The sequence below is a fragment of the Onychomys torridus genome, chromosome 23, assembly GCF_903995425.1.
Source record: "Onychomys torridus chromosome 23, mOncTor1.1, whole genome shotgun sequence".
NCBI classification, from domain to species: Eukaryota; Metazoa; Chordata; class Mammalia; order Rodentia; family Cricetidae; genus Onychomys; species Onychomys torridus.
The window spans coordinates 8342439-8368989 of record NC_050465.1 but is presented as its reverse complement, the minus strand read 5'-3'; the positions used below and the strand labels follow the sequence as shown (position 1 = coordinate 8368989).

The 26551-nt window shown below is 49.2% G+C and overlaps 2 protein-coding genes across 2 annotated transcripts; both read left to right on the top strand.

Moving 5' to 3' along the window:
* Positions 1–7718: 7718 nt before the first annotated feature.
* Positions 7719–8774, top strand: Otos (otospiralin). The gene is made up of 3 exons (XM_036172925.1): positions 7719–7776; positions 7913–7939; positions 8590–8774. The coding sequence occupies exons 1-3, from the start codon at positions 7719–7721 to the stop codon at positions 8772–8774; spliced, it is 270 nt and encodes an 89-aa protein (XP_036028818.1).
* A 2278-nt stretch (positions 8775–11052) lies between these two features.
* Cops9 (COP9 signalosome subunit 9) lies at positions 11053–15720 on the top strand. Its single transcript, XM_036172745.1, has 3 exons — positions 11053–11158; positions 12846–12918; positions 15472–15720. Exons 1-3 carry the CDS (start codon positions 11054–11056, stop codon positions 15507–15509), a joined length of 216 nt encoding a protein of 71 aa, XP_036028638.1. The 5' UTR covers position 11053; the 3' UTR covers positions 15510–15720.
* The last annotated feature ends 10831 nt before the right edge of the window (positions 15721–26551 follow it).

The window sequence follows — 26551 nt, the reverse complement described above, 5'->3', positions numbered from 1 at the left end:
AAACCAAGAATCCATGACCCACTTCATGCTGTCCTTGGCATCCTGTTCAGACCAGTGGAAACATCCGGTGCCCATCTCCAGGGGACAGCTAAGGAAGTGTGCTGTGCATATGGTGGGGGTGGTGTTCCCAACCTCAGTGTGCCCCCAATAGTGTGGACAACACCTGAGGTATCTAGGTTTATGATTGAGGGGAGCCACTGGCATCCAAGGGCCAGAGGCCAGGATCAGCAACACACTGCAGTGTACAAGGCAACTCCTCTGCAGAGGACCTGTCCTCCAAGGGGATCCATGAGCCACCGAGATACTGCAGTGAGGTACTGTCACTGCCAGGAAGAGTGAGTGAACCTAAAAGTATATGGACCTGGCAGACATGCAAAATAGGAAGAAATGCAATTATGGGGAAGGACTGTGATTGAGCCTGGCTATACAGAGGATCCAGCCCAGAGTGATGGAGAAGTCCAGACAGGTCAATACCATAGAGTATTCATTCAGGGGGCATGGAAGGCAATGGACTTCATTTCTCTTTTCTACTTTATAAAGATTTCTTCATTTACAGTGTGCACACACCCCTCAGCCTGCTTCTGGTGCCCGTGGCTGATGCTGATGTCTCCCTGGGAGCAAGACAGGAAGGAAATGCGTTCTGCTTTCAAGGCCGTGGGCTGGACAGGAGCCTCCCAGCCCTCCGCAGAGACACATTTAGCACATGCTTCAAAGCACAACCAGCCCTTTAATTCTCAGACATGGTTCTTGGCTTAGCAGAGCTCTGCCCAGAGAGAGCCTCTTGATGCCCCGTGCTGGGGGCTCATAATACCTGCTTCTTGGATGAATCAACGGATTGCAAATCTAGGACAGTCAGCCAAAGCGAGACTGGAGACCTGCTCTTTCATCTCTCTGTTTCCACTGGCATCAGGAGAGGAGAGCCAAAAAGTCAGAGAGGGTCACAGTGGGTGGTCAGCAGGAAGCTTGGAGGAGACTGGTGCCAACTCCAACCTAGACCTGCAGAGACCGAGCCTAGGGGCCCCCGAGGGCAACAGGACTGACCACGCTGCCCAGATGCCTCATCCAGGCTGAGAAACACGCTGAGCCCTGGTTCCCATAAATCCGGCTTTCATGTGGTGTTGAATGGGACAAACAATGGATCTATTTCAGGCCACAGAGAACTGGCCCAGCCTGGGGCTCTTCTTGCAGTTGGGAGACTCAGCACAGTGGCTCTGGAACCCTGGCCCTGCCCAGAGCCCCAAGAAGCCCAAATGCCACTGAGTTTTAGGTACTGAGAGTCCTGGAGTCTGCTGCTGGGTGGGCCTCATCTTAATCACAGGAGGATGCGGCCAAGGCTGGCCACTGTGTATTTGCCCTGTCACGTGGGCACCATTGGCCCTTAGCCTGGGGTCATATCTCCTAAGGAGAGAAATCCTCCCTGCCCGAAAGCACACCATGGCATGTCTGTCTGCCCTCCTGCATTGCCAGCCTTCCCGGCAGGTGTCTCAGAACACAAAGGGCCGAATCCACAGTCTGGTGGTGCTGGCTGCCTTCTCCTGGCTCTGCTGTCACATACTCAGGGCCCCACTCCAGAAGGTCACATCCTGGAAGAGTTGGGCCTGGCAGCTCTTTCCCCAAGGGAGACTAAGAAAGGGAAGGGTCCCTCAATCGAGGTCGTCCCTGAAGGCAGCCACAAAGGAACCCCGCCCCCAGCAGGTGTGTCCTTGGTTAAAAGCTAAGTCCTGAACCAGGAGTGCTGAGCCCTAGGAAGGGTCCCTACTGTGACCGTGGAGAGGTATTCAGGCATGTACATATGTACTACGTACATGTATGTACTACGTGAGACAGCCAGGGAACTGTAGGCTGGAGACCGATGCTCTGCACTCCTACTGGGTAATGACCCATCAGTTTATGTCACCCCTGGTGACAGGAAAATCTTTTTCCCAGGAACAGGATCGATCCACTTACATTCCTACTTAGATTCTGAGCTCATGGGTCCTTCCTGGGACATCCTTACCCCCCAGCCCACTCCACAGGGCTTGATTGCTTCTGAGACTCCTATAGATTACTCTACAAAGCCCGGGGGACATTCTTAGCCAGGTCCTAGAAAACATTTAACCTTCTCTATTGTGTTAGAAATGACAGGTACGTCACTTGGTTCAGAGGAGCTGGGGCATGGTCTGGGTTATGGCAGGCTGATCAGCGCTCTCCAGCAGTCTGGGGTGGGGCTGGGGGGAGGGGCAGGTCTGCTAAAGGGTCTGCACAGCATTGGGTTGGCGCCACTTCTGCTGCTGCTCAGGTACCTGTCCCCTGGCTGAGGTCTGTAGTAGATCCTTGGACCTGTGTCAGCGTGTCCACCTTGGTGAAGCCCTTGGAGGAAAGGCCTCAGGTACATCCTTCTCAACCCAGAGTCAACACAAGCCCTTGCTGAGTCCCTGGGAATCTTTTCCCATGAAGAAGAGAAATACAGAGGCTAAAGAATCCCATGGGCAAAAACATAGAGGTTATGTGAGGCCCTTCTCTCTGTTGGGGGGTCACAAATGCCCACATGCTAAACGTCCATTGCTGGGAACCCCACTCAACCTCTCAGGGAGGCAGTTGGCAGCTGTTACTCAGTTGTGGCAAACTAAGTAACTTCCTAGTGCGATGTCTGGCTCAGTGGCTCAGTTAACACCTTGGGTCATCCCAAAGCCCCTAGTTAGAGCCCTTGGTGCTTCTTGTGCTCAGGACAGCCCACAGCAATGCCTGGGTCCTTGGCTTCAGCATGATCCTACAGTTCTGCCTGGGCTGGTGTCTGGATCCATTGGCCATCAGGAACCCAGATGCCTTTGGGGGCCTTGGGGGTACAGTGTTGATTCTGGACCCTGACCTCAGGCAGCTCCATACCCACCTTGCTCTAATTCCCTCTGACTCCAGGCTCAGCCTCTACTGCAGCCTACCTCTTCCCCTACTCTATGGGATAGCAGTGACGGATGCCTGCTTGTGTGCATTGTAAGTATGTACATGCCTGTGCATGTGTATGTTTGGAAGATAGTTTCAGCTAAATCGAATACTCGAGGTACAAGCAGATCCCTGGAGATGTTGGGGGCATAAAACTTAACTAGGAAAGTACTCATCCATTGCTTGAAATTTAAATGTAACCATGCATCCTGTATTTCTCCCAGCCGCCCTACCATTCCTAGGACACCTCCCTGCCCCACCTCATCCCAACCCAGGTCAGGTCCCCTTTGTTTCTGGAGGCTCTGGGTTTGGCCTGGGACCTGTTCAGAGATTATATAGTCAGTCCAGAGAAGGAAAGGAGGAATTTTAAATAAGGTGATCACATGCTTGCACATTTCAGCTGCAGATCTGTAAGTGGTCAGTCTTATGACATACAAGGAGGCTTTGATCCTTTGCGAAGGACGCAAACCGTCTTGGAGGCCAGCTGCACAGTACCCTGTGAGCATGGTGCCCCCTGGAGGCCATTTCAGGAACATGCAACTCAAAGTCCTAGTTTGGGTTCCTCTGAGCCCCTACTCCAAACAGCCTGGGACCTGCTGTCTGGCCTCAGGTCCTTCTAGATTTCCACTGTTTCCTGTCTCAAAGCTGTCACACCCACATCAACTGCGACGATGTGTCGGGACTCCCACCTCAACTGACTTTTCCAAGTCAGCTCAACACTCATCCAGAAGTCTTCTTTTTCGTGTTCATAAGGTATCATGTTTAATAACACTCTCCTGTTAAAATTGCAGTTCTATAGTACTCTGTGGATGTGAGAACACATGTAGGGGACATTAGAAGGTTGTCTCCTCCCTTTGAGGGATCAGGGACAGCACTTCCTGGGGGAAGCATGTTTGCCAGTATGTGTGTAGAGGGACAAGGGACAGCATGGCAGCCTTCTGAGTTCCAGCACTGTGTGGTCAGGTGATGTATGACCACCCTCTTCGACTGTGTGTACAGTCAGGAGACTCCTCAGCCCTGTCTGTGAGTCAGACACTACTGCGTCAGTCTCTGGGATACCCAGGTACCCATCCAATAACACCACACAAGAAGGACGGCAATTTACCTTCTGGATGGAGGATTGGGGCAGTGACAGGCTGGGAGATGAAAGGAGCAGCGGAGAGTGTAGAAGAGGAAGCAGCATTCCCAGCTGGGGAAGGCAGTCTGAGCAGCCCCCATCCGCCGCCAATACTAACACTGGGTGCAGTCCTGGAAGCGGGAAACTACCCTAGGATCAGTTACAGCCTGAGGCTTGGGAGTGTGGGGCTGTGTAAACAGCGTGGAAGTATTCAGAACACGTTCAAGCCAGGCTGACGGTTTGGTGGGGAGGAGAGTGTAGGAGGCACAGTGACAGGATGGACTGTAGCCTCGGGACTTTAAATTAGGAGCAAGTGTCTGTGCCCAACAGACAGCTCAGAGTTGAAAGCCAGCTACTCTGGGCTCTGCCTTCCAGGAGAACAGAGGTGGGTTGGGCGGGCACTTTGGAGTACTGGGGCAATTGTGAGGCTCAGGGACTAGCCAACAGCCATGTGTATTGTCCCAGGATAGACAGCAGGGGGCAACAGATACTTCGGAATCATACCCAATTCTGGCATTCCTTCTGACCACTGGCCCTTCCAAGCTGACTGCCATGGGAGGTAACGGGGTGGGGGGCGCTCTGTCCAAAAAGACCGCCTTATGTAGCCTAAGCATCTCCTGACCCGAAGCAGAGACTCCTCAAGTCTCCACAGGAGGTCCTATGTTGAGGCAGGGGAGCAGGGGCTGTCCCCCAGACACTGGATATCTTCCAGGCTTCAGGGCAGTCACTGGACAGGTTTCAAACTTACCCGCCCTATGTGGTACTGAGCCTGGGTCCATCCTTTGGGAGCATCTGAGGATACAAATCCCTCCCCATCCCCAGCATTGAATTTTAGGAAGAATCTTAGCTGTTATTCAAGGATGAGATCCTTTGTTTGGGGATTCTCACCAAATGTGAATATACAAGGCCCCTGAAAGGCATTTAACGTTTTTTTTTTTGTTGTTGTTGTTATTGCCTCTTTTTATTTTATTTTTTATTGATTCTTTGTGGATCTCACATCAAGAATCCTGATCCCACTCATCTCTCCAACCCTTCATATCCACCCTCTGCCCTCTCCCACGCCAAAATAAAATAAAATTTAAAAGGAAAAAAAAAAAGAAAACAAACATACATACACACACAAAAAAAAAAAACCCTCACAGGTAGTGTGACACAGTGAGTCACACAGTATACACTTTAGTCCATACATCTTCACTCTTTTGTTGGGATGAGTCATTGGTCTGGTTCAAGGCCTCTGGCTTCTGCTGCACCCTCCATACGATGCTTAGGCCCTCCCAGGGACTCCTCTTGGACATCCTGCTGCTGTCTTGTCATGGAGATCCTGCAGTTCTGGGTCTGTAGCACTTGGTAGAGCAGGCCCTGCACCTCACTCGGGGAACACAGTAGAGCTGCCCCTGGTGGTGGTGGCATGGGCGAGCTGGCCCTGAGGGCCTGAGAGCAGGGGAGCTGCCCCTGCCCCTCCCATCTGCCAAGTGGTGGCATGGGTGAGGGAAAGATGCCCTCCCCCTTTGCTCCTTGCCACCTGTAGCGGGTGGTAAAGCTGGCTCTGGGATCACAAGGATGGGAGAGCTGGTCCTGCCCCTCACTGGCTGCAGCACATGGGAGATTGGGCCCTACAAGTTTGGCAGTAAAAACCGTCTACCTGCTGGGCCACTTTAATGGTCCCTCTTGAACATATTTTGAGTGATCTGCAAGACAACTGGGAGAGAGAAAGAGATGGATGGGTGAGGTGCAAAGGAGATGTGTTCTAGGTGGCAGTGGCCCTTCAGACGACCCCGAGAGGGTCTCTATCCAGGCCAGTGAGATAAGGAGCCTGAAATACTCAGGTAGAGTGAAAATGTGATGTGGGGAGGGATGTGTGTCCCGGAAGGTATGGGAGCCCTGGGAGATCAACTGACCTCAGTATGCCAGCATAAGTAACAGAGAGCTGCCAATGATGGGACTGTTTTATTTAGTTTTCTTATGCAGAAGTAATAAACTGAGAAAAATACACACCCAGAAAGGGAGGAGAAAGCAGACACCCCGTTTCCTCTCCCAGACCTGTCGCTGTTTATTAACTCTAGACTTGTCTAAGCTCAGTCTTATGTTAGCAAGCCAGTTTTAAAGGTACCACATGTTTCCTTCTATGCCATGTTTCTTCCATGGGTGTCTTCAGATTTGGGCTCATCAGGGGTGGACAGGCGACTGCCACATGGTAGTGGACCTCTGATGGCCAGATGCTCAGGCTCAGGGTGTCTGCTCCTTTGGGTTCTGACTAGACCCCTTCCCTTTCATCAGACCCTCTGTGCCCATGCTGTAAATCATGGCTGTGAGCACAGCTGTGCTGTCCTGACTGTCCTCGTGAATCACATACCTGGAGGTGGCTTATGAATCCTGACGACATAACTGCCCATAAAAGCAGCCTCACCTTTTGTGGCACAGAGGCCAGGGTCCTGGAAATGAAACCTGGAGGCTCTGTTGCATGACTCCAAGCCAATACTACTGGACTATACCCCTCTCTGGGTCTCTGGTTATATTTAGGCTGCTCCTTGGGAAAGCATGAATCATGAATTGTTTGGATGAGGACTTGAGGGACAATGATGATGAACCTGGGACCCTTGGGCCACACAACACCAGGATGGGATACAAGAATCCTTAAGAGTCCCGAGATTTTGAGGAACAATGGAGATCATTACCCTGGAAACAGACCCTGTATCCAGCAGGGCGCTAGGACCCCCAGGGGCACAATGAAGACCATTAACCTGGACATAGGCTCTGTGTCCAGCAGTGTTGAGATCTCGGGGGAGGGGACACAGAGCTGCACTTACTTGGACATGTGGGCACAGGTTCTAGAAAGGGGTAAGCACAGTAGCCTGAGCCAAGGAGTCTCTGTGGGCTGCTGATATTCCCTTGGCTGGGACAGTGCCTCCCTCTGGTAGAGGCTTGGGGGAAAGCTCTGGTCTGGGGAAAGGGGTCCAGCCTGGCTCCACACTTCCTGTTCCGGCTGCTCTGCCAGTGTCCTGGGTGAGGGAGTGTCTGCAGGCTCACTGAGGAGGCCATGGGATCACAGAGAGCCCATAGTACAGGACAGGGATCTCAGCAGCTCCCGTATCAGATTTAGAGTGGCTCTCCCTGCGAGGAGGAGGGATATTAGATGCACCCATGCTGAACTCAGCTTTGAAAACTGATGGATTTGATCTGTGATCCAATTCCCCCAGCTCCTCCCGCCAGCCAGCAGGGAAACAGAGACCCATAGTCCTCTGCCTGGGGATGAAATATTCAATTTGATGGCTTGGGCGGGAGGGGGGAGGGAGGTGCTTCCTTCCTTGTCCTCAGCCCTCCTATAAAGAGGAACCTGGGCATTGGCAGTGGCCCCACAAGGCTGCAGATTGGGCGGAATAGAGCAGCAACAAGGTACCCTCTGGGAGGGTTTGGACTGCTCTCTCTACAGATAGGGTGAACCTGATGTGTGTGGTGGGGGTGCGGGTGGGGAGTCAGCTCTTAAATAGACAAAATGAATAAGATGTCACCTCAGAATAATGGCTTAGGAAATCAGAAACAGAAGTAGCTATGAAGATGCTAGTGCTCCAAGGGTGGTCCACTTTGGGATGGAGGATGGGCTAGTCCTAGGGGGCATCAGCAGCATCCCTGGCTTCCTCCTGCTGCAGGTGGTCCTGAGTATATTGACTGCACCTTGGTGAGAATGCAAGCCTGCGTGCTGTGGTGGCTGGCCCTTGGCATCCTGCTGGCGATTCCTGCAGGTGAGGAGTCACTCTGGGACTGGACGGAGCCATAGCTTTCCTACATCTCTGTATCTCTCCTTCACACTGTCCTTGCTATGGTCTGTGTGGTTAATGGAGGGTTACCCTAGGTGATGGCTCTCCTTCTCTTTTGCAGAAGCCAAGCCGATGCCAGAGGAAGCAGGTACATTTTTTTTTTTTCGATGTCTTTCCCTTCGCTGGCATAAGTTACTGGTACAGGCAGGTGGGTGGGGAGCAGAGGTTGCTTATCCCCAGCTCTCCTGGGAGTGTGACAAAGCAGGTGCTGTCGCCAGCAGGGAGCTGTGCATGCTAAGGGATCCAGGACAGCATCAGGTTGGCCTTGTCTTCTGTCATGTGGGAGCAACCAGACAGAAGGGAGATGGATGAGCCTTCAGGGGTCCCACCCTCAGCTTGGGCTCAGACCATAGGTTCTCTCAGGAGTCCTAACTCAGCCCAGTCCCACCAAGGTGGCCTGTCCTGTGCTCTAGAACAAGGGTGCTGTGTTCTTTGAAGCCTCATCCGGCATGATGCCTGAGCCCCTCGTCCATCACCCAGCTGCCTCCCTGCCCAGCATCTCCCCAGACAAGAACAAGGCCCCACTTTGTCCTTCCTTCCCCTTCCCCTCTGTCTACCAGACCATGTCCCATAATGGGCAAAAGGTACACTCAGAATGATTCAGACTCCATTCTTGGGTGGGAAGGTGTCATCACGGTGGCAGGCCCTGGGGACCACCATCCGTGTGCCCTGGCTGTATAGGGGGTGTTCTTCCAGGGATGATGGACAGACCCTGAGGTACTTCCCTGTGTCTTTCAGACCCCTACACTCAGCCACCAGCCATGCCCTACTGGCCTTTCTCCACCTCTGACTTCTGGAACTACGTGCAATATTTCCAGACCCAGGGTGCCTACCCACAGATCGAGGACATGGCCAGAACCTTCTTTGCCCACTTCCCTTTGGGGAGCACCCTGGGCTTCCATGTCCCCTACCAGGAAGACTGAGCAGTGTCCAGCCTGCTGTCTGCCTGGCTGCACTGGCTGGGGCCTAAGGTGGTCTAAAGACACAGTGATGGGCAAGGGATGGGACCTGTGCTCAATAAACTCCCCATGAAGACGCATAACACCCCAGTGGGTTTCTTTCAAGGAGCCAACGTGTGCTCTATCACTCTGTGAATTCTCTGGGCTTTATTCTGATGACTATTGATCATACCTTTAATAAAAACAGGCACGATTTCTATCCATAGGAGTGTCAATCAGGGCTTGCACCCTTAGATGTCACCTTGTCATTTACCCTCATAATGACCCAGGTGTGGGCTGTGGTGGCCCCAGATTGTAGGTAAGGAACCTGGAACGAAGACACCGGGACAGCCTGACTTGTTAAGGCCACGTGCCTAGTTAGGCAAGCCAGACAGCATCCCAGGCAGCTTCTTGCCTTGGCTGCCTATGAACAGCAGTCACGTTGGGGCCAGGCAGCCATGCTTACTTAATAATACAAAGCATGTTCCTGGGAGAAGCAGGAATCAAGAAGTCATATCCCTGTCTGTGAGGGAGAATCATAGCCCCACACTCGGCCTTTGAGGGAAAGATTCCAGGGTTGAGGCTGCCGGGAAAGGGGATGGTCACCCTAGGGTAGGCCTGTGGGTGTGGGAGGATTTGCAGACAGTGTAACACAGTACAGGTGCAGCCGATGTACAGTCGGTGAGCTTCCCCGACACATACAAGGCATACAAGCCAAGAACACAGCGGTCAATGCCCCCCACACTGGTTGGGAGAGAAAATGAACACCAGGCTTCTCTTGGCTGCTGTCTCAGCTTCCTTCACATGGGCATCTCAGGACAACACTGACCTGGCATCTGAGGCTCTCCAGTCATTGCTTACTCCTCACGGATCCTGCACTTAGGCTGGGGGGCGGGGGTGGTGCGCACAATGACTGCCCAGGCCACAATTCCCTTTGTATCTGGACTAAGTCGGATTCACCGGAGCCATCTTCTCCCTTGACCTCCATTCTTACACTAGCAGCCCAGACCCTGAGCTCTTGACTTCTCAAAGTTGTTACAGGAAAAACAAAACAAAACAAAACAACAAAACAACAACAACAACAACAACAACAACCACAACAAAATGAAACAGTCCCTGAACATTATAAAAGCAGAATAAGGGAGGCCATCCAAAGCCATTGGGACGGGTACAAGAGCCACAGCCCTGTACTGCATGGAGAGACTTGGCTCAACAACGTTAGCAAACAGGGACTGATTGACAGTCAAGGAGTGGGGGCGGGGGAGGGTAGATGGGAAATGGCTCAGGAGTAACTCGGGGTTTTGCTGAAGGGTCAGATGACACCATCTGGGGATAGTGCAGGGTGATGAGCCTTATATCAGACATGGAGGGCAGGCAAGTATCAGTTGGTTTCTGGCTTCTTGTTACATTGATTTCACAGGGATGTTTATTAAACCTGGATCTTACAAGGAGATGCAGAGTCCTAGGGGGACATCCAGGAGCCTCACTAGAATAGTCTAGACTGTCAGAGCATCTCAGGTTTTCTCTCCCAATGGTCCCTCCCCACAGCTATCTCTTTCCTTTCATCCATGGTACATTACAATATAACACCTAAAATGAACCATCGCTCAGTGAACAGACCACTGATATAATGGTCAACCCCCCAAGTCATCGCACTGCGGCATTTCTAGGAGTTTCGCTGCCCTGGGGATCTCATATGAATGGGGGGTCACAGCGTTTGTTTTATTTCACGTAACAACGTCCTCGAGGCTCGTCCATGCCCATGGGTTAGATAGAAATCCCTTGTTAGGTAAGACTCCACACTTTCCCACCGGGTGGATAACGCCTGTTTTGGTTTTGACTGCGCACATGCATCGGTGGATACCCGGCTGCTTCCTCCCCTTGACTGTGGTGATCCTGAGCGATTGCCGAGTGAACCCAGGCTGGGATTCTGGGTCACGGCCACCGTGCACAACTTCTGGATGTCTGCTACTCTTAGCAGCGCCTGGAGGTCCAATTACCCCCACCTTTTCGCTACCCCATACCGCCTGCGCTATATGTATAGTAGCCGTTCTGGTGGTTTTGAACTGCATCCCTTCTGGAAAACAGTCTCCTTTCTCCGCCAACTACTCGTGCTCGTGGGGTGCTGCAGGTCCTTGACCGGTATCTGCGCCCTATCCTGCTCCGAGGGAGCCCGCTGAGATGCCCAGGAGCCGGATCGGCGGAGCACCACCGAGTCGCGGTCCTCCCGCGCCTAGACCTGTTCGGAGGCCCGCCGGAAGTGGATGAGGCTGGCCGGAAGTGGGTGCAAAGCCGCGGCCCCCGAGATGAAGCCAGCCGTGGATGAGATGTTCCCCGAGGGCGCGGGGCCCTACGTGGACCTGGATGAGGTGGGGCTGCCGCAGCGCGGAGCGGGGCGTAGGGGGCGGGAGCGGGTAGTGACAGTGGCGGGGCCGGAGTCCGTGTTAAGTCAATCGCAGACAGGAAGTAGAGTTTGCTCGTAGACAGCTCTCTGGGGCTCCGGATAAAGGGAGAGAAATCAATGACAAGCGAGGCTTGTGGACTGACTGGCCGCCAGCACCAAACCCTGGTGTTCCCCTCCTTCCGGGCAAGAGGCGATGTGTGGTATTTGTGTGCATTGCGCTGGGACTCGGTTAATTCGTGTAGACACACAGTTTTGGAGTGGTCTTACGCCTTTGGTCTCCACCATGGTCACAGAGCAGTTTTATCTGGAACAGGTGTTCCAGGGAGGTGGCCGGCTCATGTAAATCAGAGCCTCTTGCGCCCCTTCAAAGCTCAGCGAGTAGAGAGCTGCTCAGATGCAGCCCTATCCTTCGAGAGGTCAGGTATGGCCAGAAGAGGCGGATTGCAAAACCGAAGTGTAATAATAGCAAGGGGGTGGGGTGCCCTACAAGAGTACCCATGGGATTTTGGTTGGCTCGGTTGCAGCTCAAGAGAGGAGCTTCCCTTGAGCCAAATAGTGAAGGATGTGTCCTGTTGTCATGTGGACATGGATGAAAATAGCCATCGGAGCAGAGCTCTGGAAGAATGATGCTCCCTTGCCCACAAAAGGAAGGGAATGCCATGTAGTTGGGCATGGAGGAGGGGAACAGGCAGGGCCACATGATGGAGCCTGCAGAATGAGTGTATGGGCTCTGTGATCCAATGCTGAGGCATTTGCATCCAGCCCCAAGCTCCTCAGTACTGCAGCAGGTGGTGTGAGGGCATCATAGTGAGGAGACACAGGCTGACTTCCTTTGGAGGCTCTGGGTGTGTAGGGAGACAGTAGAGAAATGGAAACAGGAAGAATTAAGACTTGAAGAGGTTCTGAATGAGGCAGTGAAGGTAGGCGGAGCTTGGTCAGGATTTCAGAGGCTGAATCTGTATGGCTTACTGTGGTGATGGGGCTAAGGAGGGGGCAGAGAGTCCAGAGAGCAGATGTGAAAGGGAACAGCAGAGGTATTCAGCCATTTGAGAACCAGGAGAGGGTTGAGCATGCAGCCTTGGGGCGTTAGGGCCCAGGCAGAAAGGGGCCTGGGCCAGCTGTCCGGGATGCTGCTGCCTGAGGTCTCTGCTCCTACCTTCCAGGTGACTGAATGGCACAGAGTCCTGAGAGCGTCATATCTCACAGATTGGGCGAGCCCTGATTTTACCACCACCGTATGGTGGCCGCCCTGGAGGGTCCTCTGAGAGCAGCATCCCAGACCTCAGTGCTGGGATGGTCAGCTTCCCAAGGGGAATGGCTGTGTTCTCAGTTAGCAGAGTGGCTGCTGCACTTCTGTAGAAGGCCTGTGGTGTGGTCCAGGAGGGGGCTGAAGACTCCAGCAAGAGAGTATTACACAGGGCAGTGCCAAGGAGGACTCAAGGAACACGGTACCTTGAGAGACCTTTAAATTAATTCGCTTGGCTTCCCCATTCACACTGCTTCCTTTGTCTGGAAAATTCTGGCTCCAGCATGAACATTCTTCCTGTCACCAGTGTTCTGTCCCAGGGAGGTGGGATGGATATGGTAATGGACCTACGACCTGCTTTTGGAAAACAAACACTCAAGGAATGACTCTACCTTTCATTCTCCAGGCTGGAGGGAGCACCGGCCTCCTGATGGACTTGGCAGCCAATGAAAAGGCAGTTCATGCAGACTTTTTTAATGGTGAGTGTGCCAGGGTTGGGTGCCAGGCTTCATCTGAATTTCCTCTGCCGTGGGCAGCTTTGTGTCATGGATAATTTGGATCATGGAACAGTGTAGCCCAGAGCTTATGTCCTCAGTCCTGTGCCAACTATATGGAGTGGTCACCTGGCTGTTAGCTCTGGCTGTCAGCCCGATTTGAGGGGTAAACATGAAATTAACCCCTCCCAGCTCACTACCCAAGGTTGAGTTTGAACGCTGGTATGGACGGCATATGCACATGGACACACTGCTTATGGCCTGGATCCTAGACCTGGGCATAGGGACCTGCATGGCTCTGTCTTCCCTCTACTCTGTCCTGTTGGTGGCTTGTTTCCAATCTTTCCTGGGTCACACCTGTTTGCCCACCTGGATCCTCATGTCCTCTGCTGCCTTTGTCCAAGCATGTGACAGGGCATGTACGTCTTGTCTTCTGATTTCTGAGGGCTTCATTCCTACTAGTTAACCCTTGCTTAAGTTCAAGTGGCAGGTGGACATTTAGGCTCAGTTTCCCACTGGGAGGGTAGGAGTGTTTTCCTTCCCTTTCATCCCCCTGTGGTGCACGGCTCTCCAAAGAACCATGACTCATCCTGCCATGTTGTTTTCTAGCTTACTATGGCTCGGAAGTCTTGAGTCCAGATGGGTTTGGGGACTCACTGGCAGGTGGCTGCTGCTTGAGTGGGGAAGCCGTCTGTCAGATGGTGCATTCCTCCCTGGGGACATTGCTTCTCCCTAGTTGGTGTCAGAAAGGGGTGGGGCAACACACGTAACACTGGAGTCTTCAAAGGCATTTCTCTAAGCTCTGTTCAAGGAGTAGATGGAGCAGGGCTGCTTCCCAGTGTAGCCTGTGGCCCTCGGGAGGCTCCTGGCTCTGCGGGGTGTGCTACCTATAGGGCTTGTAGTGTTGAAACAGGACTCCTTCAGAGTCCATTCATCTGGGTCAGCTCATGGTCCTTGAGGGACCAGTTGCGTGCTATCCTATAGGCAACAGGTGGCCTGGCCTGCACTGTCAGGGAGCACCTGGTACCGTGGGCAGCAGACAGCCGGCTCCCAGTGACCGTGCTGGACAGGGAAGGAATAGAAAGGGTCCTGTCTCCGCTCCTGCCCACTCAGTGCCTGAGCTCCGGAGAGTGTGTGCTGTTCCACAGTTTGTACCAAATCCCTGGTGCTTAGGAAGCCGTGTACAGTGGGAGCCCTATGACACTTTCAGCTAGGGCTTCTACCTAGGCCTTTTGGCTTCTCAGACAGACTGGCTTTGGAGCTGTTGTCTGGTGGACATGGGTCCTAACTGTGGATCTGACACTCTCTTCCCTTACTGTGGTTTCTAAGTAGTGGAGATCTGCACAGGCTGCAGACAGGCAGATGAGGGCCCTGACAAGCTGGGCCCTATCATAGGGTGGCGTCTCTGGTGACAGGAGTGTGGTGTCAGGGCAGGAACCACCTAGAGAAACAGGTGATGCCGAGGTCAGGAGGCAGGAGAGCGGAGCGGTCCTGCATGGCCAGAGCTGCACTGTGGACACGGCCTTTGTCCAGAAAGGCCGTGTGTGGGGAAACAGGAGGCTTTCTGCCTGCCCGTCAGGAGACCAGCTCTGCACACGTCTACTCTCCCAGTGCAGGGATGGCCTCCACCCTGCAAGGTGGCTGTGCATGTGTCCATAGCACCCCATGTGCTTTAGTAAAAAATGCCTTCTAAATTAAAATGTGATTAATTGTAGCCAGAAGTTTTCCTGTGCCCCACCCAGCCCACAGCAGCTTATAAAATACTCATTCACAGAGGCTTAATATTAATTACAAACTGTTTGGTCTGTGGCTCAGGCTTCTTTCTAGCTAACTCTTTAATCTATGTTTTTCCACGAGGCTTCATGGCGTTACCTGTGTTCATTACATCTTGCTCCCCCAGCAGCGCTCAGCATCTCCTCCAACCCTGCCTTTCTCCTTCTGGTATCTCTGCTTGGATTTCCTCCCTGCCTCTAAGCTGCCTTGCCATAGGCCAAAGAAGCTTATATATTAACCAATGGTAGCAACACATATTCATAGCGTACAGAAAGACATCCCACAGGCTCAGGCTCATTATTAACCAGCTTTTACAACTTAACTCAACCCATTCCTATTACTCTGTGTTTTGCCACATGGCTTCATGGTATTACCTGTTCTCTCACATCTTGCTTCTCCTGGCGGCGACTCACAGCATCTGCTCTGACCCCTGTCTCTCTCTTGGATCCCCTACCTGGCTCTGTTCTGCCTTGCCGTAGGCCATAGCAGCTTCTTTATTAACCAATGGTAGCCATACATATTCACAGCACGCAGAAAGACATCCCACAGCAATTAAGAATATACTGTAGACAGTACTGTCCTCCAGAGTTCCATCTGCCCCCCCCCCCCCCCCGCTGGATAAAGTTGATGCCTGTCTTGGGGAGCCCTCCACTGTCTACCACTTTCTCTGCCTTTCCAGCTGTTGTCAAATTCATTTGGAAGTAGCGTCCTCTCTTGCTTGTTCGGTTCCTGTTAATGTGTTATTTTTTTTATTTGTTTTCATAGATTTTGAAGATCTCTTTGATGATGATGATGTCCAGTGAAGCTGTCCAGTTGTATATGCTCCACATTTGTGATGTGTCTCAAATTTCTCAGGACAGGATCGGATGATCATAGAGACCTTGCAAAGATCACTAGAAATCAGGACCTGGTCAGCCAAAGGAGGGGACTGTCTGAACCAGCTGGGTGCTGCTGTCTCTGGGAATGCTAGCGCCTTGTTCTTATTTAAATTAAAAAACAGTACCATAACACGCAGGGTAATTTTAATTCCTGACTTTTGGATGAGGGTTGCAATCTCCTCCTCCCCTTGTGCAAACACGTAATATTCCCATAGCAAACACATCATGCTGCTGCTTTCCATGAGCAGCGAGTGGGGACGCACTGTCTGGGCCGCATGGGCTGTGCAGGCGGTGCATGTGCCTGCCAGGGCACGTTGAAGGCCTATCTCCAGGTGCCCTGCCCTGTGGGAGGAGACCTGCTGCACACCACATTTTTCTTCAGCTTCCTCCTCAGCTCCTGCTATTGCAGAACCGCAGGTGGGAAGATTCAGGACGCCTGGAGTGGTGATTTTAAGGAGGTGCCTTCTCCACGAGAAATCCTGGCTGGTTCTTCTCAAAGGAGATACAGAGGCTGTGGGGGACAGTTTTGAAAGACTTATTAGCCAAGGTCACAAATGGCTGAGACAGTTAAGATTCCTATTTTGTATCAGTTTCACAGTGAAGGCTTGAGGAGGCCTTTACCAAGTTACATTGTTTACCACTTTCAGAGCTGGAGTTGCCAATGCCTTAGTGTCCTTACTGGTAGACAAGGATGCTGGTGTCTGGGTGTTTTCTGGTTTGGGGTTTCCCAGTCTTCAGCATGTAGGAAAGACCTCGGATAAAGTAAAGAGAGCTGTGTAGTAACTACTCACAGAACCTTGGAAGGACACGGCATGGCCCAGAGACCGGAGCTAGGAATCCCAGGGGACTGCCTTCAGGCCTTAGTTCAGACTAGTGTCGTCCAAGCTGCATCAGGTAGTGATCTGCACATGTGAGCCTGTGCATGCTCTGTGGTGTCCACCTTTCCCTTCACAGACGCCCTGCGGCTCCTTCAGAGCTAAGGAGAGGAGGGAGCTCCCTCCCCTCTGACCTGTCAGGGTTAACTCCAAGGGAAAGGAACTTTAGCTTCTGCCTGATGCTGGCACCTGCTCTTCCCAGTGACACACCTTCAAGGAGCTTGTGCCTCATGGGGAACACTTGGGGACATTTTGATTGGCCAACCTTCTGTCAGGTCTCACACTGTCTCATGGCTAGCCAATAGCGGCCATGCTTCTGCTGTGGGAGGTGGAAATGTCAGCATTCCATGAAAGGCTCTTTTCTTAGCCAGGGCAGGGGAGTAGCAGGTGACCCCACACAGTGACAGCCATGCTTTATTTGGAGAGTGTTTTCTGTTAACCAGGAATTTTGTGGTCCTTGTTGAGCCTCGGAGGGGAGGGTGCTAGGGGAGTCCTGTGTGGGTCCCATGGCCTTTGAGACAGCAGTAGAGCAGACTTGTTTGGTGTCTCAGTCTGTTTGCCACTGGGAAGGACTTTGGAGAAAGTACTTCCTCCCCTGCTTCAGGTTTGCTGCTGGGTTGGGTAAAAGCTTCCATCCCCCTGTGGCCACTGCCCCAGGAGCAACACCAGTCGTGTGAGCGGGAAGACACTTAGGTGTTACCAAGATGTGGGAACGTGCTAGGGAGGAGACGGACCTCGGAGTTTGCGTTGTTCTGTTTTTGAGACAGGTTTCACTATGTATGCCCGCCTGTCGTGGAACTTGCTGTGTAGACCTGGCTGGCCTCAAACTCAGAGATCTGCATCCCGAGTACTAGCTAGCACTAAAGGTACGTGCCACCCTGTGCAGCGGGCATCCAAGTTTGTGGCAAACTGAAGCTGAAGCAGTCGCTCTGCTAACATAGCTGTGCTTTTAGAAGAGGGCCCTCACTGGTTTAGAAATTCCACTGCTGTGGTGACTGCTGGGAGCCGGAAGAGATGCTGAGAAAAGTCTCCAGAGGTCCCTTGTCCCTCCGGTGGCCAAAGCTGGGCACTCAGGAGCCATGTTGTCCTTTATCCACCGTGACCTACAGGTCCCAGGTGGGGTGTCAGCCAAGGTCAGCTAAGCTTCCTGCTTCGGCTACTGTGAGGCACCACAGGCCTTCCGTCAGAAGTACCCAGCCCTGGATCAGCTAGTGCAGATTTCTGGGCAGCATTGAATTGTCCAAGCTTCACCGTAGGTTCTGAATAGTGGTCCCCCAATGAACCAGAATACAGTTCTAACGGCTGCTAGGTGCCTTAAGGAGAGTCCATGATGTGTGCAGTCAGGTGGCTTGTCACCTCAAGGGCAGCAGCAGGCAAGTCTAGCAAGTCACTGTGAGGGCTGACCTTGTCTCCAGCATCAGGACAACCATCTGACATATGGTAGGTTCTCAGCAAATGTCTGCTAACTAACCACACAACAGCATGCCTGATGTGCATGGATTTGCAGACCATGTCTAGGTCCTGAGGAGGAGAATGATGCCAAGCCTTTCCCAGCAAGAGCCCTGAGTCCATCTGTAGTGGCTGTACTTAAGTCACCTCCCAAAGGCTCTGCTTCCCCATACTTCCCGGGCTGGGTTTCCTGTGAGCAGGGGGAGGTGGAGTACTAAAGCAGACAGCTGACCTTGGAATTGGAGAACGTGCAAACAGGGATAGCCTGACACCAACCTAAAAAGGACAAAGAACACATCTACAATGTGCTGCCTGGACCAGGATGTGTATGTGAGAGAGAGGGGCTGGTTAACAGGGTCCTGGAGCTCAATGCCTGGGTCAGAGCCCAACTGTCCCTGTGATCTGAGGCTGGCCTGTCTCCTGAGCTCTAAGGTAGCAATACCATCTTCCTTGTGGCTACAAGGAGAGTCAGCCAATTACTCAGGTGTAATAGCTGTTTTTAACACATTAATGCTTACGGATTGCAAGAATTCTGCTTACCCTTGGCTTTCCTGTAAACTGAGCCCCATGAAATTCCTGTCCTGGTAGACACTGACTTGTCATTTGGCCCAGGTTGTCCAGGATTCTGAGGTGCAAGGCCCCATACTGTGTTCTCTCTCCTCAGAGGCCATCAGCAAGGCTAGATGATGGTTGGTTTGAAGGTCACTCTAGAAGCAGGTCACAGAGCCAAAGTGCAATATTCTTCAGAAAAGTGGACTTAAAAATGGCACAGAAAACAGTAAAAAGGAGTTTGTAGAACAGCCTGTCCATATGGTAAATATGCAAAAAGAGCTGGTAAGATGAAAATGTTCTAAGATGAAACCCTGTCCATTGGTAGCGAAGGGGTGGGGGTGGAGTTGATGTCACGAATCTGCAGCCAGCATCTGCACATAGGACAATACTATGATGGCAAGACTCTCTCGTTTCCTTACCACAGTGGCCAGATTATCCAGATAAAAGTGATAAGGAAAACCCACCTAGAGCGGATACCTGAGAGGCATGCACAGAACGTTCCACACAACAGCAGCAGAGGACACATCCTTCCTCCATGCTGAGACAAGTGTCTTCTGTTGGTCTGTGTGGCAGCCCTGTGGCAACAGTGATGGACACCATAGATGTGTGTGCTTTTGGCCCACAGTGCGGCAAAGGGACATTTCTTGCAGAGTTTTTACTAACAAAATTGTGGGACCGCAATGGATGCTCAGCTGCTGGGGAAGTGATATGTACCATCTGCACTCACTGAACAGTGAACTAGACTTCTTACCTCATCACAGAGGGGACTCTTCAGGGCCTATGGGTGGGAAGGTGAGATACAGAGGGAGATGCATTAAGTGCCATTTTTACCTGTTTACACGTACAAAAAAAAAATGTGCACTGTGAATGAAGGTATATAGTTTTGGGGTGAGTATATATGATGCATATATGTATACAAAACTTAACTACCTGTACAGCCCATGTTAATCTATGGACTGTGATCACAAACACCTACACGTGTGATTATATGTGTACTAGTGTTCCTGAAAGGTCATGCTTTCAGCCCTATGAGGAAGCATGTGCAAATCAGGTGTGGAGCTCTTGCAGGTGGCCCCATGCAAGCAGAAGAGGAGCCTTAGGAGAAAGTGCTTAGTCTAGAGGCAGGGAGAGGATGGAAAGCCAAGGTGTGTGGCCACCTGAGGTGGGCAGTCCTAGGTAGAGGCTGGCACCCAGGCTGGGGTCTTACTCCATTTTCTTCGGTTTATTTATAGCTAAAATAAAAAGGAAGGTTGACCATCAGGGACAAGGTCTGTTAGCTGGTATGTGCTGTGAAAGAGTGAGTGATTTCATGGCTTAGCACTCACTGGGACTTGAGGTACATTTGGACAGGTATGTTTGGTCTACAAGCATGTAAGTCCTCTTTCCTAGCCAATTTTATCTGGATGATCTGGGTATTGCTCTGGAAGGGACCCACAGAGGGAGGAGTTCCTCTAAAAAGCAGGTACCCCAGGCTCTCCTGGAGTCTCCCTGTACTCAGTGGTGTCTGCTCTGCTCACAGTGTGGCAATGCAGAAATGGATTTCTAAACTGCAGGTCCACAGATTGGGGCTTTCTGCATGCGGGATCTGGGATATTTGTTTTGGTCAGCAGTCCCTGGCTGAGTGTTTCGTTTTGCTTAGTTTTTTCATTTGTCTATTTTAACTTCCGTTTTTATTTTGCTGAGACTTAATTTATACTGTGACCCGGGAAGCTCAGCCTTGTGTCCCCAATTGTACCCAGTGCAGTTGCATAAATGTTGGAAAAGCCTGAAAGAACTCTTGCTGAGGCAGGACAACCACGAGACCCACCAAGAAAGTAAAACTTATGGTAATTATAGATTTATTTATTTGACACCTTACTGATGAACATGGTTCCAAAAGATGTCACTCATTGCAAGCCAGTGTGGAGCCTAGCATTTATCCTCAGAACATTCTGAGGAAGGGCACAGTGGGCTCACTTTGCAGATGGGCAAGCCAGAGCTCACAGGGTAGGATGGGCACCCAGCCTAGTGCTGAGGTGAGCAGCAGGATAGACTGTCTTTGGCTGCAATGTCCATCTCTGTAAGAGACTCAGGGTCTTATCTCAGTCAGCGACCTGAGGCAAGGCATCTGTCTCCCCTACCTGAGCTCTGTTGTCTTCACTGAGGGGGATGACTGCAATACTGACTTCAAGACACTGATGATTTCTGTTCAGCCATATATGGACAAGCTAAGACTGAGGAGATGTTCACAGTTCACACATCTGACATGCTTTGCCAAGAAAAGTTTGCCTATGTCAGAAACTATAAATCAAGAGTAAGCATGTCCAAGCTAATGAAAAAGTGGCAAAAGATGGTTTGTGGGCTGCAGAGATGGCTCAGAGGTTAAGAGCACTGACTGCTCTTCCAGAGGTCCTGAGTTCAATTCCCAGCAACCACATGGTGGCTCACAACCGATCTGGTGCCCTCTTCTGGCCTGCAGGCATACATGCAGACAGAACACTGTATACATAATAAATAAAAAATAAATCTTAAAAAAAAAGATGGTTTGTATATAACTCATTTATATTTATAACTCCATATAAATGTTCAAAGAGCTCCAGACCCACCAGCCACCATCAAAATGCAAATTAAGTTGACAGTGAAGATCTAGTAGGAGCTTCATGTGATGTGATCACATTGAAAAGATTATATCATGTGTAGAACACTCCCCCCCCCCCCCCTACATTCCACATGTAGGTATTTCCCCAAGAGAAACGATTTTCCCCAAGGTACATGCCACAGCATAAATATGGAGCCCTGAACAAGCCCAGGCTGGGTTAGGTGGCTTTTAATGAAAGCATTAAAGAAATTCAACAGATGTGCTTGAACTAAATATTTACTTGGAGGTATTATCTCCAGCTCTTTCCTCACATCGAACATAAAAATTAATTTGAAGTGGATCATTGATGGAAAGCTACATTACTAAAACAAACCAAACAAAAAACAACAAACCAAGCAAAAATAAACAAACAAAAATAGAGTTTCATGGCTGTCTTAGCAGTGGACAAGGTTTCAGGACAAAATAAAAAACAATGGAAAAACTAGTAACCTCAATCTAAAAGTTAACACTCCTCGAAGAACACATGCTGAACTGAGCTCAGCGTGAAAACATGCCCTGTGCTTGAGCACCTCTGTAATGATCCTCAGCTGAGCTTGTCAGTAAGCAAGCCCAGACCTAACACAGCCTGTGTCCTGGTAGCAGCCAGTCACAGATGGCCAGCCGCGTTTAGGGAAGGGAGAGCAGGTGGGTCCTCGAACCTCTCCTGCTTTCTGACTGTGCCAGAGCATCATGGCCGCTGGAGCTCTTGAGCCTGTTCTGGATCTGAGGGTGTCCTCTGTGCAAATGCTTGGTTAACCTCACTTGTTAGGAGATTTTCTAATTTAGGAAAATAGAAAAGCAAAAAAACATTTTCACTACACTGTAAAGCCCCAGTAAGAAGATAAACATCTCCACCCCATAGGCTAAATACTAAGTAGATACTGTACCAGAGAAAACTACTTTTATTTATAATCCATAGGACAGCCAAATTTTTAAGTGTGACAGTTCTAAATGTTGGGAGCTATGTGACTCCACTGGAACTCACCAGTAGGGATGATGCAAATTTATAATCACACAGGAGTAGGATTTACCAGGTTCTTATAAAGTCAGACGCACTCTTCAACAGGGCAGTAGTTTTACTCCTAGACACCTAATGAAGAGAATTGGCAATACCATCACAAAAAGCCTTATGCATAACATTCACTACTTCATTAGTGTCCCAAACTGAAAAGATGCCCACCACAGATACATATCTAAAATTTAAAATATGCTATAGCTATACAATGGGTAGTGAATGCAAACAGAAAAGTGCAGACCACTGACACACACATCAACACAACACCTCCAAGCACAATGCACCAGATGCACAATGCACAATGCTCCACACACAGCACAATGCTCCCAGCACAATGCACCACAATGCACAATGCTCCAGTGGTGAGAGTGTAGAGGTCGCAGCAGATAATGCATGAAGGTTGAACTCTAGAGGAGCCTGCTTTACTGCACTTCAGATGAGCGTGAAGCTATCACCCTGTCTTCCATGTCTTCCAGTTCTCACTCTTGGCCCTCTTCCTGCCCCAGCACTGCTTTTTGGAAGGGGATAGCTTGTCTTGTTTACGAGCGTACAGCTAGAGAGCAATTTTATCTAGGATGAACCATTCCTTGAGTATGATCTATACCTGGTTTAGGGAATGCACAAATGGGATGTTTGTTGGTGTTGGAATGGATTAAAGACCTGGATTTTTTTTTTTTTTTGATGAGGTTAGTGTGGTGTGTAAATGAGAAAGATAGAAGTTTTGAGTAGCCAATGTGGGGCATTACAGATTAGATAGTGTTCCCCCTTCACCAAAGTCATATTTTGTAGTCCTGATCCCTGGTGCCTCAGAATGTGGCAGATTTGAGTCTGGAGACAGAATCTTAAGTAAGTTGTTAAGGTAAATTGGGGTTGCATTAATGAGTCAATCCAATATTGCTATTAATCCTAATCAGAAGAGAATAGGGCATAATACAGGGCTAAAAATCTGTAACTCAAGAAGACCTCAGAAGAAAGCAGGGCACCTTAACTTTAGACTTCTAGAACTCCGAGTAGTAAGCTTTTGTTGTTTCACACACTGTCTGTCTTAGTTAGGCTTCTGTTTGTTTGTTTGTTTGTTTGTTTGTTTTTGGTTTTTCGAGACAGGGTTTCCCTGTGTAGCTTTGCGCCATTCCTGGAACTCACTTGGTAGCCCAGGCTGGCCTCGAACTCACAGAGATCCGCCTGCCTCAGCCTCCCGAGTGCTGGGATTAAAGGCGTGTGCCACCACCGTGCTGTGAAGAGACACCATGACCATGGCAACACTTATAAAGAAAACATTTAGTTGAGGGGCCTCACTTACAGTTTTAGAGGTTCAGTCCATTATTATCATGACAGGAACATGGTGGTCCTGGAGTAGCTGAGAGTCCTACATCTTGCAGGCAACAGGAAGTCAACTGACTGTCACACTGAGGGAAGCTTGAGCAAGAGACCTCAAAGCCCGTCCCCATAGTGACCCACTTCCTCAAACAATGCCACACCTCCTAATGCTGCCACTCCTATTGAGGGCCTTTTTCTTCCAAACCACCACATTGTCTGATGAACACCCTGGTGGAACACTTCAGTTGCCATGGCATACAGAGAGGCCAGAGTGTGCAGGGAGACCGTGGGGCAGATCACACAGGGTCTTTGTCCAGGATCCATTCATCATCCAAACTGTGAAGCTCTAGAATGTAGCCATCTTTCTACTAAGCAATTCTTCCTCCCTGTTCTACATTTTTTGGGAGGAGGATTTCATTGATTATTCTTTTTTTTTTTTTTTGAGCTGAGGATCAAACCCAGGGCCTTGTGCTTGCTAGGCAAGTGCTCTACCACTGAGCTAAATCCCCAACCCCTCTCATTGATTATTTTTAAAGCTGATTTCTGCAGAGATATTTTAGAGCCCATTCATTTAGTACTTTATGATAGGGCTGATAGTACTATGGCATTTCATAGTCGGCTTATTCATAACTTGAAACCTCACCTATGACCTGTTTCTGCACCTCTTAACCCTTTGTTATGTCTTCCATAACATCTTATATGATTTATAAATACTTTATATGCCACTTGTTACTTTTACTCATAAGTATTAAAAGTTTATACTGTGCTTTATCTTAAAAATCCAATGCTGAAAAATAAAACAGCATAAAATATACAAAATAGTCTGATAGAATAATATATAGACTCTAGAAATGGGCTGTGTATACAGGGACTCTTGGTTTATGGCAGGTGACATGGTACACACTGGAGAATATATTTAAAACAATCAGTGGTTAATGTTCTGGAAAAACCCAGTCTTAGTGTGTCAGGAGACTGGATAAAGGTGGGCTGAACTGGGACAATACAGAATACCAGGTAATTGGCTTTCTGTTAAGAGCAAAACACGTGGATGCCCACTGTCTGGGCAAGACAAGGGCTCCTATAATTGCTGAGACAAAGGTGGCTTAGCCCAGGATGATAAATTACTTGCACCACAAGTACCAAGTTCTACATCATGGAGCTTTATACACCAGTCTCACAGTTTTGTCTGTTTATACTGAGCTACAAAAGTGCATGGGGACATCACAGTCATGGTTCAGGATGACTGACTACTTACAGACAAGCAAAGACAGCAAGACTTGATACAGAAAATCAATTCTGTGTATATAGATACCAAAATGAAAGAGTAAGAAAAGGAAAGAAAACATAAAGAATAAAAAAAAAGTATTCTGTGAGATCTAGTGGAGACACATATTCTTTCAAGATGCCAGAATGCAGTAACTCTGGAGGAAACAACTAAACTGAGTTTAAGAAATTGTGTTGACTCAAATTAAAAAAACAAACAAATTAGTATTACTATGACTATGGAAGCTGCAAAGTGGGAGAAAGGTTTGCAAATTCTGTAACCAATAAAGGGCTTATATCCAGAACATGTAAAGAGTTTTGACAATAAATATGAAAAAGGAAACAATACAGTAGGAGAATGGACATGCCATGTATTCTTCCTCCAAATATCCTAATTGCTATAAATATAAGAAAAGCTAAACTCATTGACTGTGGATGCTTACAGTGGTGACATGCCCACTGTGCACTGGATGAAGTGGATGAACAGACAAGACAGTGCTTGTCCACAGTGATGCACAGCAGCAGATTATTCCTGATAAGAATTTCCTGCAGGAATCTGTTTCATTCACACACATTCACACACACACACACACACACCACACAATGTGTAAAGAATGTAGAATTGGGGTCCTAATGAGATGTCAGGTTGTAAATTACTGATGTTGACCCAGTGAAGGAGGAGAGTCAGGATGAGGGAAAAATACACTGGATTCCAAAAAGAGATAAAAGAACAGAGCTGGAAATACAAAAGATGTGGTTCCTTGAAAAAACATTGTTTCTAGGAATGCCCTGTTTACAGTCCTTTTTTAGTTGACCTCCTTTACTGCAATTGAAACATTGACATTACTATTTTTCTTCAAACCTCTGGAAATCACCTCTCCTATCCAAGCATCATCATGGTCATGAGATTCAATACTAATTATATCTTGGATCCATTCCTCCAAGGGTGCTGATCTTGCCTTTAGTGGCCTAATTACCTTTTTGCATTGTGTGTTAGTCTTTTCAAAAGCCAGATATTTAATTATTATTGGTCTAGATTCTGAATTTGGTCTGTGAAGATTTCTTTTGGGCCCTATATAACTTTAGTGAATGACTCAAACATTGAATAGCCCAAGCATTCAAAGCTTCCATGTGGCATAAAATTAGGGTGTGGTCATCATATAAAGATTGTCTTTGTATGTCAGCATAACCACCTTTTCCAAGGAGTTGATCTTGGGAAATTTCCATACCTCTAGCCCTACATTGTTGTTCAACAGTCTTAGTCTTCTCTTTCTACCAGGTCCTCCATTGTAACTGTGGAGCAGCCTTTAAAATAGCTGTAACCAAATCTTTCCAGTCTTGAGGGATAACTCTTTTACAAGTGGACCACAAGTTTAACATCTGCTTTACAAATGGAGAATGTATATCATATGACACTATAGCTTCCTTGAATTTCTTCAATCTAACATTAGCACAGGAGTCTAATCAGCTTGTACATAGCCTTGAGCATTTGGCAGTTCCTGTAAGGTTACCAGATAGATTAAGGTTGGCTGTTTAAAAGCCTTAGGCTATTTGTCTATAACAGTATAATGCAATGCTAAGATTGGTTCACCTTTAAATTCCTCTGTCTGGGTCTGAATCTCTCTATGATCTTTTTTAAACAAGTTTTTCTAAAATTTTTATCTTGACACTCACATTAACCTATTTTTTAAATGATAAAACAGAAATGATCAAACAAATATTTATAATTGACATTACATCTATCCCATCAACATTAATTATCCTCTCATTTAACATTTCCATTTTCAGACTGCCTAATGTATTATCAAACAGAGACCAGACACTCTCCATTGTAAAAATGTTTCCCCCCCCTTTTTTTTGTTAAAGGTTTATTTATTAT

What these genes read in the sequence shown, in the direction of transcription:
- Otos (XM_036172925.1), top strand. Translation starts at nt 7,719, where the DNA reads ATGCAAGCCTGCGTGCTGTGGTGGCTGGCCCTTGGCATCCTGCTGGCG. An exon ending in CCTGCTGGCGATTCCTGCAG is followed by an intron (nt 7,777 to 7,912) that starts GTGAGGAGTCAC and finishes TCTCTTTTGCAG; the next exon opens with AAGCCAAGCCGATGCCAGAG. An exon ending in GCCGATGCCAGAGGAAGCAG is followed by an intron (nt 7,940 to 8,589) that starts GTACATTTTTTT and finishes TGTGTCTTTCAG; the next exon opens with ACCCCTACACTCAGCCACCA.
- Cops9 (XM_036172745.1), top strand. Translation starts at nt 11,054, where the DNA reads ATGAGGCTGGCCGGAAGTGGGTGCAAAGCCGCGGCCCCCGAGATGAAG. An exon ending in CCTACGTGGACCTGGATGAG is followed by an intron (nt 11,159 to 12,845) that starts GTGGGGCTGCCG and finishes TTCATTCTCCAG; the next exon opens with GCTGGAGGGAGCACCGGCCT. An exon ending in TCATGCAGACTTTTTTAATG is followed by an intron (nt 12,919 to 15,471) that starts GTGAGTGTGCCA and finishes TTGTTTTCATAG; the next exon opens with ATTTTGAAGATCTCTTTGAT.